This window comes from Etheostoma spectabile, chromosome 5 (genome assembly GCF_008692095.1).
Source record: "Etheostoma spectabile isolate EspeVRDwgs_2016 chromosome 5, UIUC_Espe_1.0, whole genome shotgun sequence".
Taxonomy (NCBI): domain Eukaryota; kingdom Metazoa; phylum Chordata; class Actinopteri; order Perciformes; family Percidae; genus Etheostoma; species Etheostoma spectabile.
This window is the reverse complement of record NC_045737.1, coordinates 21788039-21804319: the sequence shown is the minus strand read 5'-3', so window position 1 is coordinate 21804319 and position 16281 is coordinate 21788039. Positions and strand designations below refer to the sequence as shown.

The 16281-nt window shown below is 39.4% G+C and overlaps 1 protein-coding gene across 2 annotated transcripts in view; it reads right to left on the bottom strand.

Moving 5' to 3' along the window:
- Positions 1-15047: 15047 nt before the first annotated feature.
- The window catches only part of commd10 (COMM domain containing 10), a 61207-nt gene continuing 59973 nt past the window's right edge, over positions 15048-16281 (bottom strand). For both annotated transcript variants that reach the window (XR_004331949.1, XM_032515640.1), the window contains one exon: positions 15048-15569. Coding sequence is in view for 1 of the 2 variants with exons in the window: in XM_032515640.1 (XP_032371531.1) it covers positions 15534-15569 (36 nt within the window). In the remaining variant the exon portion in view is untranslated. The remainder of the gene's footprint in view (positions 15570-16281) is intronic.

Below are 16281 nucleotides of genomic sequence, written 5' to 3'. Positions count from 1 at the left end.
TGCAAAGGAAGTGATTACTTAATCATAGCTGACACCAGCGAGTGTTGCTTTGATCCAATGATTGAAAGGCAAAGTCGGCTTGAGATAATTTAGTTCAAACGGCCATTTATCTTTCTCAAACTTCCCCCAATTTACCATCAGTTATCAGTAGGGCTTCTGTACCTCCATTGCAAATATGATGCACCCAATTGATTAATTTTATAGAGGTCAATGAAATGTTTTACCTTCAACAAGTTAGTATGATGAACTCTTTTTGAGAATCAACCATACCCTGCAGTGTTGTACTGAGATGAAAACTGTTGCACTTGTTTTTATCTGAGATCTCTGAGTGAAAACGGGTTAAAGGGGATCAGAAAGGTTAATGAAGGCGGAGGAAGGATAATTCACGCACACAATGATGATAGCATGATAGTAATTTTTATGCTTCTGTAGCTGTAGAAACTACCTATGATAATAAATATGAATACCTCAACAGCTACACACAGACATACTGTACATTAAGAGACAGATGGTTGATTCCAAGCACACAACTACACATGCAACCTTAGTGAAATCCCAAGATGCTACTAAGCACTTACAGGTATTCAGTTGAGCAGAGAGCACGGAATATCTATCCCACACTCTTTGTTACACACCAACCACACCACCCAACAACACACACAACACCAACACACACACACACACACACACACACACACACACACACACACACACACACACACACACGGACACAACTAATCCATGCTGTTGGCACAGGAGTCTTGGAGCAGCTGTCCTGCTACACATGATGAAGTAGGCATCATCTGGCTGCTGAGAAAAGCCTGTCAGTTATGACACATTTAGTCAGACATACAATCCCACACACACACACACACACACACAGGCACACAACGTCATACAATTAATGATAAAGCGAGCCATTCAGATTGAATGGAGGTGACACGACAGCCCATCCTCTTCTCTCTGTGAGTAACAAACACTTGAGTTTCACCGGAAAGAATAAGGCCTCATGAATTGTTAACTATAACTCTATCAATAAACAAAAAGAGCAATAAATAAACCACCAAGTTAGTTACAGCAAAACAACAAACTGGCAGGCAGGCGGGCCGAGGAACACAGTAATTGTCCCCTTTGTCTGTGTGTTTTTGTGTCTGCCTGAGATATTCCGCACAACAATGCATGCTATAATAATCTTGAGACATTGTTGATTATGGAAGGGATGCAGGGATTTAGGGGGTGATTTACAGGAGAAAACATTGGGAAGGCTGGCTTGAATAAGACAAAGGCAGTCTGGAGGACAGTAGATTCCTGTATGCTAAAGCGTATGGAGAAATGCACAGCACCAATAGGATTTTCTCAGTGGAGTCCAAGGTACTGGGATTTAGGAAACAGGATTAGCTGCTGTGTAATAATGTGGATGTGATGGGGCAGTGTGCTCAGAAGAGTTAGCCTGTGTGTGTGTGTGTGTGTGTGTGTGTGTGTGTGTGTGTGTGTGGTGTGGGGGGTTGAAGAGAGCAGTCAAAGGGATTAGGAAGGTTTCGGAAATGAGATGTTCTTTGCACTTTCTCTTTGATTTTAAATATTAGATTTTTTTTTAGGGCTGAGGGTTATAATGAAACATGAATGAGGCTGGTTGGTTTAGCAAGTGTGGGCCCCCGCTCATTCATACACACAAATACATAAACAAATAAACACAATGTCACTAACAGGCATAGTCATCAGGAGAAGATGACTAAGCCTCCTTTGACTTGTATAATCACTACTGTTTAAATTACAATGAAATTAAAAATAACTTTTCTGGCTCATTCTCCACATCACAACAGACACATTATAAAAAGTAATGCAAATGTCTTAAAAAAATACGCAATCACCTTAATAAAAGCCAATCAGAATCTTATTCCTCAGCAATTTATTATGCCAACATAAAACTTTGACCAACACTTTGACAGATATTGCAGACAGTCCAGGCAAACACAAACCAATATTTATTTAATTTTGATTCCATGAGAGTATATTCATATATTTATCATTCAGCAACCTAAACTCTGCTGTCATCACTTTTGCATTATCTGCTTTAAAATTGTAATTTCTCTCTAACAGTTGTTACTAGATTTTATTCATAGCTTCCCATCAGGGATAGACATTTAATATGTGTACAGTGGCTGAATGATTGTCTGGTTTTAAGGCTCCAAATCCCCTCTTTTTTAAGGGAAAGTCCACATTTTACAGTACACATCGAGGTCAGTTTTCATGTCTTTGGGGAGCACTAATGTACACTGTATGTGAAACAAGATTTGTTGAGACAATTCAAGCTTTTGACCTATGATTGTTACTACATTTTTCTTGTTTTTCTATCTCCACTGAAAACAGCCTACAGTGGTAGTATTAGAATGAAGTGTCTCTGCCTCTCTTTTTACATTCCTGTTCACTATGTTTCTGTTTTGAACAATATATAAACTTAACACAAAAAGTAAGGAAATTTGTGTTTGGTAGATTATTTCTCTGTGGTAAAATGCTTTTTGGCTATACATATATCTTGTACCGGAAAGCCTGTTTAGTTTCCTTCGAAATGGTGCCCCATTTTTAAGGAACAAGCATTTCTGGGATCAGCAGCAGTGCTGGCTTCTCTGCCATTGCCAAACAGGTCATTTTACTGTTGCTATTGACACTTGTTTTGAGCTTCTGGTACCCCCAGATGGTGCCAATCAGTGATGAGTCCAGATTCCGCCTACGACAGTTAGATTGTAGGGTCAAAGTGTGGAGAAGACACGGAGAACGCTATGCTGATTGCTGCACCGATAGAGTGGAGGCAGTGTGATGGTATGGGGTGGCATCTCCCTCACTGGAAAAACAAGGCCTGTCATCATTGGAGGCAATCTCAATGCAGAGAGATATAGAGTTGAGATTCTGCAACCAATTGCATCTCCACATCTTCACTGACTGGGACCGAACTCTATCCTACAAGGCTCGTCCCCACAAGGCGGGGTTTATCAGTGACTAACTCCAGAATGTGGGAGTGGAGAGGTTAGAATGGCTTGCCAGCTGTCCTGACCTTAACCCCTTTAACACTTTTGGGATCAGCTTGGGCGTGCTGTGCGTGCTAGAGTGAACAACACAACCACGTTGGCTGACTTGTGACTAATGCTGGTTGAAGAATGGGATGCCATCCCACAGCAGTGTATGACCAGTCTGGTGACTAGCATGAGGAAGAGGTGCCAGGCTGTTGTGGCTGTGTATGGTTTTTCCACACGCTTCTGAGGCTCCTGTTTGTGAAATGAATACATTGTTAAATTGCCAATATGTCTTGTTTCTTTAAACTTCAATCATCCAATCCACCAAACACCAAACGAGTCAGTGGCAGAATAAGATGCTTGGTATTGGCAGAGAAGATTTGGCAAATATTTCATGGGCGCAACCCAAATACTCAGTTCTGCTGTTCATCCCACAAATGCATGTTTCTTACAAATGGGGCATCATTTGAAAGGGAACTAAAAAGGCTTTCCAACGGTAAGATTTATTGCCAAAAAACATTGTTACTACAAAGAAATAATCTACCTAACACAAATTCTCCTACTTTCTGTGCTAAGTTTATTAAAACAAGCGTAGTAATGAAGATGGAATTTAATATTTCTACATATTCACCTCAAGATACCTACAGCTGAACAAATACAGGAACTAGGAAAATAAAACTAGATTAAGGCATGTCAGTTTGTATTAATGTCTTAACAATAATAACATGGTTGTCCCTGAATCCCCTCATCTGCGTTTCATTTATTGTCCCTGCTGAAGAAACACAGAGCATTTTTTCAGACAGTAACATTTAGGAGCTGAATATTGCAGCGCTGCATCACCGCCATGCTGAACACAGATCTGGAGTGACAGGTTAGGAGGTGGATAGTCCTTGTTTTAGCTCATAGCCCTGACCTCTGATCTGTCATCTCATATCTACAGTATGTTGCCCGGACAGGCTGCTCCTGTTCCAGTTCACATCCGATTCAACTCTCTCTAGCCAAGTAACCAAGAAATATGTTTTTAATGACTTAAAAAGCATTTAAACATTTCAATTATCAAAACTGTTGTAAGCTGCTGTTCTTCATCTTCTTCAATTAAGTGATGAATTGACTCTTCATGTAAGGACTACATACAGTTTACATTGTTTAAGACAAGCCTTTGAATTTTGTACAGACAGATCTATTCATCACATGATTCAATGCGCTGGTTGGTGAGCTGATATATTTCCAGCTTAGAAATAACCATCAAGTAATCTAAGTCTTTATTACCTTTAGTAGAGTAGAAAACAAGGTCAGATGTGTGCATGATGTATCCAGTGCTTTCTGTGCTGACCAGGCAAGGAAAACCTGGCCTATTACATAAAACACACAGAGAAGATTTCTGTGGACATTCCAATTGTCTTAATTGAAGAGTCAACAACAAAATAAAAGATCCGTCTCGACAGCATCTAATCCAACTTGGCAAGTTCTGCTGAAAGAGAATTCATCACATGACAGAAAACTTAATTCTCTAACCATAACTGCAGGACATCTGTGTTGAATTGGCTGGATTGGTTTATAACACACCGTGTTCACTGAACTGGGAAGCGGAACTTTCCCATCAGGTCCGACACAAGACCAGCTCCGGCTACAAACTACCCACAGGGCTGTAGCAGTCAGTCATCTCTCTGTCCTACTTTCCCTTTTCAGCCTCCTCTACTTCTCATATCTTCTTATCCTCTAACTCCATCCCTCCATTTCACCCCTTCATCGCAGAAACGAAAAAGCAGAACTGGTCTGATTGCTTTAAAGTGCTATCGATAAAAGTTAAAACACATCTCTCTGGATGTATCTGGGAAAATTCAGCAGAAGATTGAAAGCTGTTCTGTGGGCTTGGATCATTGGATAGCATATATTACCCTTGATAGGAGAGACATTTATTTAGCTATTCATAAGATTCCTGAGTTTCCGTTCCACATGTGCAGTATTTGAAAATGCAAAATGAAATGAAATATAAACTTCTGCAAAGGATAACCAAACAGCATAATAAACAGCCCCCCTAAAATTGATAGATTTCAGGTTGAACATGCTGTTAAAGCAAGCAAACTTCCATTTTTCCATTTTCTCATTTCATTTCATTTCTCTATTACTGATGACAAGCAAACCAAAGCGTAAAGTGCAGGAAATCCAATAGAGGCAGGGAGTGTTTTGCACAAGCCTGAAAGGGGTAAAACTGGTGACTACACATATTGCAGACTTTAACTTCCTGCCTGCATTTCATTTCTATCCATTTATTCACAGGACTCAGCTACATTTGACACTCCTAATATACATGCAGCTGGATAAACGTCACAGTTTATGTGCAGTGCATTTGTTTGTATTATTGTAAAAAGGACAAAGAGAAACAAGTGAATGATTTCATAATATACAGTATGTGGGGAAAACAGCAACATCATCAAAAAGAAGTTGGACGGGCCAAGAAAAAATTCTAGTAAGATGGTTCTAATTGGTTTCACCAGTTATGTTTGATAACTGGCAAAACCAATTTGTGGTGTCTACATGTCATTTGTAGGACATAGGATTGACATTTTTCCAATGCAATGAGGGGGTTATAGTACCAACTAAGGGTGCACTTACAATGCTTTTACCTGTAACTAAAGTGGTCGCAATGTTGCTGATTGATCCCAAAGATTACTTGGGTGGGTACAATGTTATCATAACAAGTAGAAATGTTGTAAAATATTAAAGTAAGATTGAAGTTGTAATAAACAATACTGTTTTTCCTATAAGTGCGGTCCTCTGCAGGACTGGAGAGCAGCATGCGAACAGCACACACACACATAGAAGGAGACAAACAGAGACACAGGCAGACAGACAGTAAAGCGCACTAATAGAGATAGGTGCAGCAGGTGCTGCAGACAGAAAGAAACACAGCGATTGACAAACATAGACAGACAGAGGGGACAGAAAGAGAAGGAGGGATAGAGGAGGACGGTGAGCTCCCCGAGCCGTGAACCTGCCATGTGTAGAGGCATGCTGCACCATCTGTGTTGAGACTGTTTACGCAACACACCGCTGCTGCAGATGCCCTGCAGACACACACCCTGTACCACCTTGCCTAGGACTTCACAGGGCAGGGCTGTGGCATGCTTGCAGAAATGCAAACAGCAACAAAAATTAAATCTAAAGCAAAAACAGGATGACAACAAAACAAAGTCAGGGAAGGGCAAGGCCACTCGTCTAACACCAAACACAACAATTATAAAGTTTTACATTAAAGAATAATCCAATAACCTTAATCACAGGCAAGGTTCAAACAAGAGCAATAACCGCAGAGGCAAACAAAATCAAATGGGACAGAACAGAGGAATCAAAATGAGAAGAAACATGGCAGCATGTTAGCATGTGCTGCCACCGCTTGTTACCCTGCAACACAAACCAAACCTAAACAGCAATGACAGCCATTGGCTGTTCCCTGTCATGATGCCCAGAAACACATGCAAACACTAATCATAACAAATTTAAATTCATCAGAACTGCAAACAATGAACCACGACACAGCCGCCACAGTGTCTGCCACAGCAACACACTGAGCACAAAGAGATGCACGAGAGTGAGAAAGAAAGGACAAGACAGAAAGAACAAACAACAGAAATGATGTCACACGTATTGAGAGAAAAGGCAAGACATGATGAGGTTTTGTGAGGAGGGAGGATACTAAGAGAGAGAAAGAGGCAGAGCAAGTGAGGTAACAGAAGGCCATGAAAGAATGACCAGGGAGACAGAGAGAGTCTAGTGCGGGGTGACAGTGCTGTAGTGTCTTGGCGGTGCCAGCTAGACTCCAGAGATGTCTTCAGCAGACACTGGCTGCTCAGAACGTGACTGCTTTGTGCGGAACCCAAACAGACCAAATGTCCAGAGAGAGGAGGTGGTGATAGATAAAGGCACAAGTATTGTCAAGAAGCATTTTTATAAATATTTAAATTGTCATCAATAGTCCTTTCCCTCAACGTTTTTTTCTTTATTTAGCACATCAAAATAATTTGTACACAGTTACCAATCCATCGTATAAAAAAGCATGTGCAAGGAAGACAAGAAACCCCAAGGGGCTTATAAAGTGGCTCCCTTTGACATAGAGTATGATTACAGTTTAATATGAAACAACAAAGTAAAAGACAATAGAAAAACAAACAAATCAAAGAATCAATACATTTTTATATAGAAAAAAACTAAAAAAATCAATGAAGAAAAGAATGTAAAAGATAAAAAATTTAAAAAAAACTTCTCCCCATAAGTGTCTAATCATAGCTTCATATCCATACCATTGAAGTGGTGCACATGATTAATACTAAATAAAATTGCGTTGTATTCTTTTCTTTCTTATTTCTTATTTTGTCCAATGAATGAGTTGCCGTCCTTCAACTGTTTATACACGTTTTAAATTTCTGCACACCACAGCTATTAATCCCCAAGCTGACTGGATATTTCAAAGCTGCAAGCCCCAAGGTTAAGACGACCAAAAACCAGACTTAGACAGGCTTAGGATATTAGCTATAAAGTTTCGCATAGACCTATCTCTACACTTTGTTTTCTGTTTGTGACATTAAAGTCAAGGGGACATTCAGTATCAAGGCTTCCATATCACATCAGTGACAGATACAGACCGCAGTATGTCCAACAGCATATAATGCATCAGAGAGAAAACAGTACAAAAACAAATATTTTTCATGGCACGGTAGCAAACTTAGTTCATCTGGGCCAGGTGCACTTTAACTGCGCCAAGGTCAGCTCCATAATATCATAACGCAAGATCAAAACTGCAACTTGTTTATTGGAAAATCTGCCCATCTGGCCGAGCATCTCGGCTGGCAGCAGGATGAAAAGATGACTCAAAGAAATAATGTTGGGGAACGAGGAGAAAGCAAACGATGTGAATCATGAGTAAGGCCTGGCAGGGCCCGATTGGCTCTATAGTGGAAAAGAGACCAGACTGAGCCAGACTAGGCTGGGTGCCCAGCATTGCCACCTAGGGCAGTGGACCAACAGAGAGGCGCTAGTTGAATGAGTGTGCCTAATCATTTTGCCAACTGAGCAGCCAGCTAGGAAGGGCATGGAAGCAGAAAGAGAGATAGTGACAGAGAAAGATGGGAGTTTTAGGAAGACATCGCGGTCATTGTTTGGAGGGTTTGGCAAAGACTTTGAAATGAAAGAAAACAGGAATGAAGAGGAGGACAGCAAGTTGGTCTGAAAGATATAATGATGTATCTGCTTCGAACAATGGGGACAGCAGGATGCAGTGGTATGCCCTCTGAATGACAAAGCCCGTGTGGTGGTGCTGCCTGTGCTGTGGTTCTTACTGTAGTTAGAAAACAACTTAAAGTACTATACAGGTATGCCTGCACACTTTAGCCCCATTAATGGTGACCTGTTTCTTCCTGGCATGAGGCATTCATCAACAATTCATTTGACAGCTGTTCTATAATTTTAAGAATTTTAAGAAGTTTCCTTGTTACTGTACTAATTCATCTTTACAGTCCTTTTGGTCTTAACTCCTTTTTATGGTATCTGTCTTTTTTTCTCATTTGTAATCCCTTATATTGAGCGTGTTGTCCATGATTGTTTTCACAGTTTTACAGTAACTTCCTGTGAAATCTTCAAAGCCCTAACACCTAACCTTTAACCTGGCTGTGCATCTACATGCATACCAAGGGCAAAATACCAAATTCAAGAATCTTACAGATTTTTTTTTATTTTCTGGACTGACATGAAAAGTCTATTATTGAAAGTATTGTACACTTTGTAAAGCAAACAAAATGTATAATTAACTCCTCACTGGAAATACAACACAATGAATAATCCAGTAAATGTAAACATAAATTAAGTAACAGTAACAGTTAGCCTAACGGTAATTGAACAGTTACTTAGAATGTTGTCTTAGCAACAGTTAGCCTCAGTCAGGTTTTGCGATTGCTAGCATGGGTAGTACTAAACTGATCACAGAAGAACAAAATTAGCAAATAATAAATCAACAATATAATAAAAATATTTACAGATTCAACAAGTGCATGTGTGGAGTAAATAAAAGATTCCTGTCAATATTTGCTTGGTCATAGATTTGACAAAATGGTGGATGAAACGGTGTCAGTTAAAATGCTATGGAACTGGGTCAGTGGCGGTTGCTAATAGCAACAGAATGTTCAACTGAAGCCAACTGCTAGTGGCACTTTTTGTTTAATTCATGGACGCTCTGAGTGTTTTTAATCCAAGAACCTCGCAGATCCACATCATACTTTATTCATGACGTCCACTGCCCATTTTTGTCTCCTGAGTTTGATTTCTTGAAACTATTTCTAATGAATGCAAGATTCTTTTGGCTGCTATCTCTAAAACGTAAGGAATCCAACTTTCCTTAAAAGCACCACACAACTTTGGCAAGAAAATAAAGGTAACTCATTGCCAAGTGTAATGAATATCATGCCAGTCTCAAGCCTCTAAAAGTTAATTTTCATATCGCACCATCATGAATGAAATGAATAGCTACCTGCAAGATAGAAAACACGCAAACACACATTGTAAAAATGGTATGCAGTAACATACATGATTTGTAGTTATTGGGCTAAAACAGTCCTTTCATGCGTTCCACTGGGGAAAAACAACCCATTTTGTATACTGAACTCCTGCAACATGTTGCATAGATTACTGTTACAGTATCATATATTTATTAGCTTTATAAACATTCTTTTATCACGCTTATGCACATGCTTGAACTCAAAAACCATTACAGTGGCAGATGTATAGATGGACAAGCAGCTCCTGGAGCATAGAAAACAGACGTAGGCTAATTTTAGACGTGCTGCAGTGCAGAAGGTCACAGAAAATTAGAAGCAGGGTTGTGCTTAATGAGATGACGACTGATCCTGGTGACATACTTAGTAATTCAATTTCAACTGAATTGAATTCAATTTTATGTATAGTGTCAAATCATAACATAAGTTATAGTGATCTCAGGACACTTTACAGATAGAGTATGTCTATCAAACTAACTAAAACTAGAAAACTAGAATTCCTATGTCAGAGCAGTTCAGAGGGCTCTGATTATTATTTTTTAAGGACTACCGTTTAGAAAGTTGAGGGTCAGTAATATTGAGTGGACAGTGTGGCTGAAGAGGACAGAGGCAGAACGAGTTTTAATATCCCCTCTCCAGAGGAACACTTTGGACCTGAAGATACAGAGGAGAAAAGAAGCTTTAAGGGGCTGGGGGTAAAGTGTTTTTATCTGTACAGGAACCGGAGGCTGCTGGGTCATGTGGAGTTTGTGGCTGGGTAGAGTAGATAATGAAGTTGGAAAGTTGTAGGAGAGTGTTGGTATGATCATAAGGCTGTGAAAAACGAAGCCGAGTTTCAGGGAGACGCAAGGTGTCCCTGTTCATGTAAAGAAAAAGAAACAAAATTCAACTTAACTCAGCAACCTTTGTATAAACATGCAGGGAAGACACTGGCGTTATAACTTTTTCTGTCTGTGCCCTGCAGCAAGATGCAACTCTACAAGGATAATAACAGTCTGTAAAAAAAAAAGTCAGAAATACATTGTTGAAAAGTATGCAACTTTATAATAGAAAGGGAAAACTGATCATTTGCGAAACATTTTGTTTGTGTGAGGACTGGCCACAGGTGGGTTATTGGGGCTGAAAGCAGAATAGTCATTTGGCAGGAAAACAAAGAGCAGCACTGAATATTTGATGTGCCTATTCTGCTGGAAATAAACGATGGTGCAGTAAGATGAAAGCCAGAGAAATGATATGTGATATGACGATTTTTGCCACTATCAAAACAGAAGGAAAAAGAATCTACTGTAAGTATGTGTACATACTTTTGCATACAGTGCAAATCTTGTATATCTGTTGCTCAAGAGACTGTGTGTGTGTGTGTGTGTGTAACAAAAAATGTGTGTAACAAGGAATCTAAGGGAGAGGAAGTGTCATAGAGAAGCCTGAGTTAACAGCTGCAGAGTTAACAGAGCAACACAAGTGACTGAAGTGCAAAGTTCAAAGGAAATATGAAAAGATTTCATGAAAACCTCAACCTACACCTTAAAAAATAAGAGAGTGGGTGTATCTTTAAAGTCAGTTGTTGACAAAGCAGGGCTGCAATGCCCTAATGACGAGAATATCATATACATAGTACAAAATCTAATGATGGTAAAAGAGCACATTTGTTTAGCTGTTTTTATTATGGCTGTTTTGCAGAAATTATCCATCTTGGGGTTTCATGTTAGTCTCGTAGTCTTTTGTTAATCTATTAGTTTAAGATTTGTTTAAGATTGGCCACATTTTGTTCCATGCCAGTTTGAGATGGGATCAGTTTTTTTGGTAAAGGTCAGAGCTGACAGCCAAACAAGGTGCCTTTATCCACTTTATTACTAACGTATATCAAGCTTAGTAGTACTCCCATTTATAACTCCAATTACTGCAGTGCCAACCTATTTCCAAACCTCTCTGGACAGGGCTGGTTGGGTGCCAAATGTTTCAAAAATTTAGTTCATCATCTTAAAGTATTGCACACATATTCTAACAAGACTTCTTTATTTTTATATACATATATTATTTATTTAATTTCCGTGGTTAATGTGCTGAAAGATGCAGAGAACTATTTCTACCCTTTTTTGAACATCTTCTATTATCTGGGAACACTGGGATTTGATTTGATTACTGGGAACCTCTGAAACATGGAAAGGTTTTAACTGAATTTTATCTGGTTATTCACAGTATTAATTGCCTGTACGCGGACTGACAGTTTTAGAAAAGCAGGAAATACTGACTACTGATCTGTATTCAGATACTGTCCTATTATAACACTAGAGAGAGTTAGAGAGCACAGAAATAAATATTTTAATAACCATGCACACATTAGAGACAATGGCATGCAAAACAGATTGTTCCTGACACTACACAGATTTACTGTGATTTACAGATCTACCGCTCTGCTATTGTTCACTTTTTATTAGTTGATTTTTGCTCGCTTGTCCATTTTGAAGAGTTATTCCTCATAAAAATGGTATGGTGCTATTTGTACAGCTTAATAATATTGTTTTGACTCTCAGCTGTTACAAAAGACACTCATGGTTGTGTCTTCATTTCTGTGTCTTATAAAAGTAGTGGTTGTCAAAGGCAATAAGACAAGCATAGTTGCACTGATGGAGAATACTGATACACTGTACGGCTGGGTTGCCACTTATTTGCAGGATCGAGTTGATTCTGATTCTCAAGGTTACTGATACGATTTGATGCCCAATTCCATTCAATCAATTTGATTAGGGATTTTTTTTTTTAAGTTAAAAAACTAATTTAGCTTGGATTTGAAAGAGAATATACAAAGAACCCTCTAATCTGGTGCATTATTAAAATTGTTAATGTTTACATAAGAATTTACCCTTAAGCGGTTGCATTAATGCACTTTTTTTCAACATAAACAGCAGTCAATACAGTAAACAGACACCATTAAGTATTTAGTACTTTGTCAATAGTCCACACAGACACTGATCCATACACACAAAGTCCTCACAAGCACCTGTGAATGCGCTCACAACTGCACACCAATGATTTGCCAATGGTAGGAGGCCATGTCCACAGTTATGTGGCTATATTTCAAAAATCAGTTTGCTAGATGAGTTCTGAAAAACTAAAACAGTTATAAGTAGAGCTGTTCATATATGTAGAAAAAGTATTCAACAAATTATGTTCAAACTGAACTGACTATACTGACTGTCACTGACCAAATCAGTAGCTTTTAGCAGTGGACCTCTCCGGTTCACTGGTGATCGAGAAGACCATTGTTAACTCGGCCATGATACACGTTATTTTATGTTTGGATTAACAACAGGTGTTATCATGGATATGGCTTACTTTTAAAAAGCTTCCCTAGCCACAATACATAATAAGACCTTGCAGGACTTTTCAAAAAATGTTGTTTGTTGCTGTTTTTTATGGTGGAAAACACCTGCTTCCCATGGATAGCCAGAGTGAGCAAAAACAAAGATGTTTTAAAATATATTCCCGTTATTGTTGGTAGTGAACACTGGGTTCAACTGTTTGCTTTTTTTTGTGCATCCTGGAAGTCGGTTATCAGTGTCTGTCTTCCGTGGCCAAGCTCTGTCAGCCCTGTAGGCCCGCAGCCACACACTGAGGTAAGTCCCTTAGACACTTATTAAAGCTGAAAAAGCACAACCCCCCCGACTTGCTTCTCTGCAGAAACCAGGGAGTATGTTTGTGTGGTGTCCAGCCGTGGTAAGTTTTCCTCATCACACACACCAGAGCATGCAAAGAGCTTTGACAAGTACATGCAGAGACACAACTTCACCAGACATAAACACACACTCAGACACACTCCCCCTATTGCTCTCGTTGGGACTCTGTGTGCTGTGTTCTGCCGGATCTCAGTGTGAGTCTCAGTGTGCAAGTCTCTTTTTTTCAGGCGGCCATCTCTGCTTGGCCTTGCCATCTGTTCTCCATGCTGTGCAACACGGCGCTCCCTCTGGCTGCAGGCATTTTCGTATAGTGGCAAAAATTGTCAATTGGACTAAAACAATAAAGCATTCTGGACAAAAGTGGTACAGACATGGCTGTCCTGTTTTTTAGGACAGTTAACTCACCCATTGAGTCATTTTCTAGTTTTGTTTTACAAATCTACTGTAAATCTGAAAAAAGAAGAAGGGTTTCTTGGTGTGTTACACTACTTTTGGATATTTGCAGTATATCTGAGCGTGCCAGCTGTAAGTACGGTTGCAAAAGTAAAGTAAGAGGTGAATTCATCCATTTTACAAGGCAAGGTGGAAGTGGGAGTGACTTTGTTGTGTTTTTATGTCTTCTCTACATGGCATTTATCCAATTAACACAGCTTGCCACCTGCTATGATTAGACACTAAAAGCATCAGAACCGCATATTGATATTGAGGTTTATCCTGGATATCTGTGCTTCTACCATAAAAGTAACTAGTCTACATAGATAAATTGTTTATTCCATTTGGTCAAGTTATGAACAACAATCAAGTATTTGTGGTGGTGTTTTAGTTGTTATAATAGTGATATACCGTGGCGCTGCCAGAACACAGCGCAGACGTGCCTAGTGGAATCTAGAGGTAAATCTGTATAAGCTTATATTTCCTTTGATCTATCCATCTATCCATTCTCCACTGCTTACCTGGGTCGATAAAGCAGTAGCAGTAGGCTAAGAAAAGTAGCCCAAATATCTTTCTCCACAACCTCATCATGGGGGATATAATCATTTCTCTAGTGTGTTCTGCTTCTAAATGTGTCTAGATCCAAAATACATCCAAAATACAACATCCAGGAAGCATCATGATCAGATCCCCAAACCACCTCAACTCGCACCTTTCAAATATTAGAGGTGCTCGCCCAAAAAATGAGCCCAGTCATTTAGTGAAGAAAGCTCATTTCGACCCGTTTTGTTTGTGATCTCTTTCAATGAATCACATACCATGACCGCAATGTGCATAGGTGTGGTTTTGGACGTAAATCAACTGACTGTAAATTTAGGTCCAGTTTTCTCTTCACTACGAGCCAGTAAAACACCTGCGTCCACCAACACCCTCACTATACAACAACTTTTCATTTCTTTTAATCTTTATACTATTATATTCTTGCATTTTTATATGTGTAAATTAACTGTTTTGTGTCTTTATGTTTGCAAACCACCTTGCCTTAAATTGGGCCTTGAGGTACCACTGGGTAGATCTGATGGGGTTGGGATTACTGAATCTGCATAGGAGCCTGGAAACATCTCAAGTTTGTATTCAAAGAGCGGAAGAAAGGAATTATTCACACACACAAAAACACACTCAACGACAGATGCATGGACAAGGACATATTCATGCACGAATCTACACACAGACACATTCATGCATGCACACACAAAGACACACACACAGTCACACACACTAGCGGAGCGCTGTGCTTCCCAGAACTCCCATCTGTTGAACCAGCAGTACAGGTTGGTCTTAATGAGAAATAATGAGCCTTCACTAAATAACAACAGATTGGATGGATTTCACCTCCACTTTAGATTTTATTAGAATGTCATGGACACTAGTTTCTCTCCCTGTTACAAAATTAAGTTGTTTATAACTCAAAATAGCATTTCCCTTAACTTAGTTTTCTATGGGTACAAACAAATATTCACGGTCATTGACTATTGGCACATTTTTAAATATTATAATAACTAATTCCTAAGGCCTTCAAACATTGTTGTAACTTACTGCTGCACATAGAAAATGTTACAAAGAAATGTGTTTCAGTACAATTACCATCAGATTTATCATAATTTATCACACCAGCCTCTAAATTATGACCACAAACCTGGAATAAAAGGAGCTTAGAGGGGAAAGAAATCCTTCCATCAAAGTTTGATATCTTTCTCTAATAAATCAGAGCCAGAATAGAACAGCTGGCATAGCTGTCAGCAAAAACACTGTGTGTGTGTGTGTGTGTGTGTGTGTGTGTGTGTGTGTGTGGGAGAGAGCACCAGGCATCAGGTCAGGTCCAACTGGCCTTGCACAATTTCAAGCTGAAAGAAACAAGAGAAAGGGTTCAGTGTTTGGAGAAAAAAGGAACACACACCACACACACACACACAACACACACACACACCCACACACACCCACACCCACCCACACACACACACACAACACACACACAACACACACACACACACAGACTAAAAAGAGAAAAAGGCCCACAAAAATGTATCAAGCATGAGGGAGATTGGCAGGCTGATGGATTCTGTCAGGCAACATCAGGGTGCAATGCAACATGGGAGAAAGACACTGAAACACTTGGGCTGTGGTCTTTTCAATGGTACGTTTGTGATTGGATGCGCAACATTAGAACTCTGCTGTGAATGCATACTATATAGATATACAGTGGGGTCCATAAATATTGGGACATCAACACAATTCTAATCTTGTTGGCTCTGTACACCACCACAATAGATATGAAATGAAACAAACAATATGTGATTTAACTGCAGACTTTCAGCTTTAATTTGAGGGTATTTACATCCAAATCAGGTGAACGGTGTAGGAATTACAACCGTTTGTATATGTACCTCCCACTTTTTAAGGGACCAAAAGTAATGGGAAAATTGGCTGCTAAGCGGTTCCATGGCCAGATATGTGTTATTCCCTCATTATTCCATTTATAAGGAGCAGATAAAAGGTCTAGAGTTCATTTCAAGTGTGCTATTTGCATTTGGAATCTGTTGCTGTCAACTCTCAATA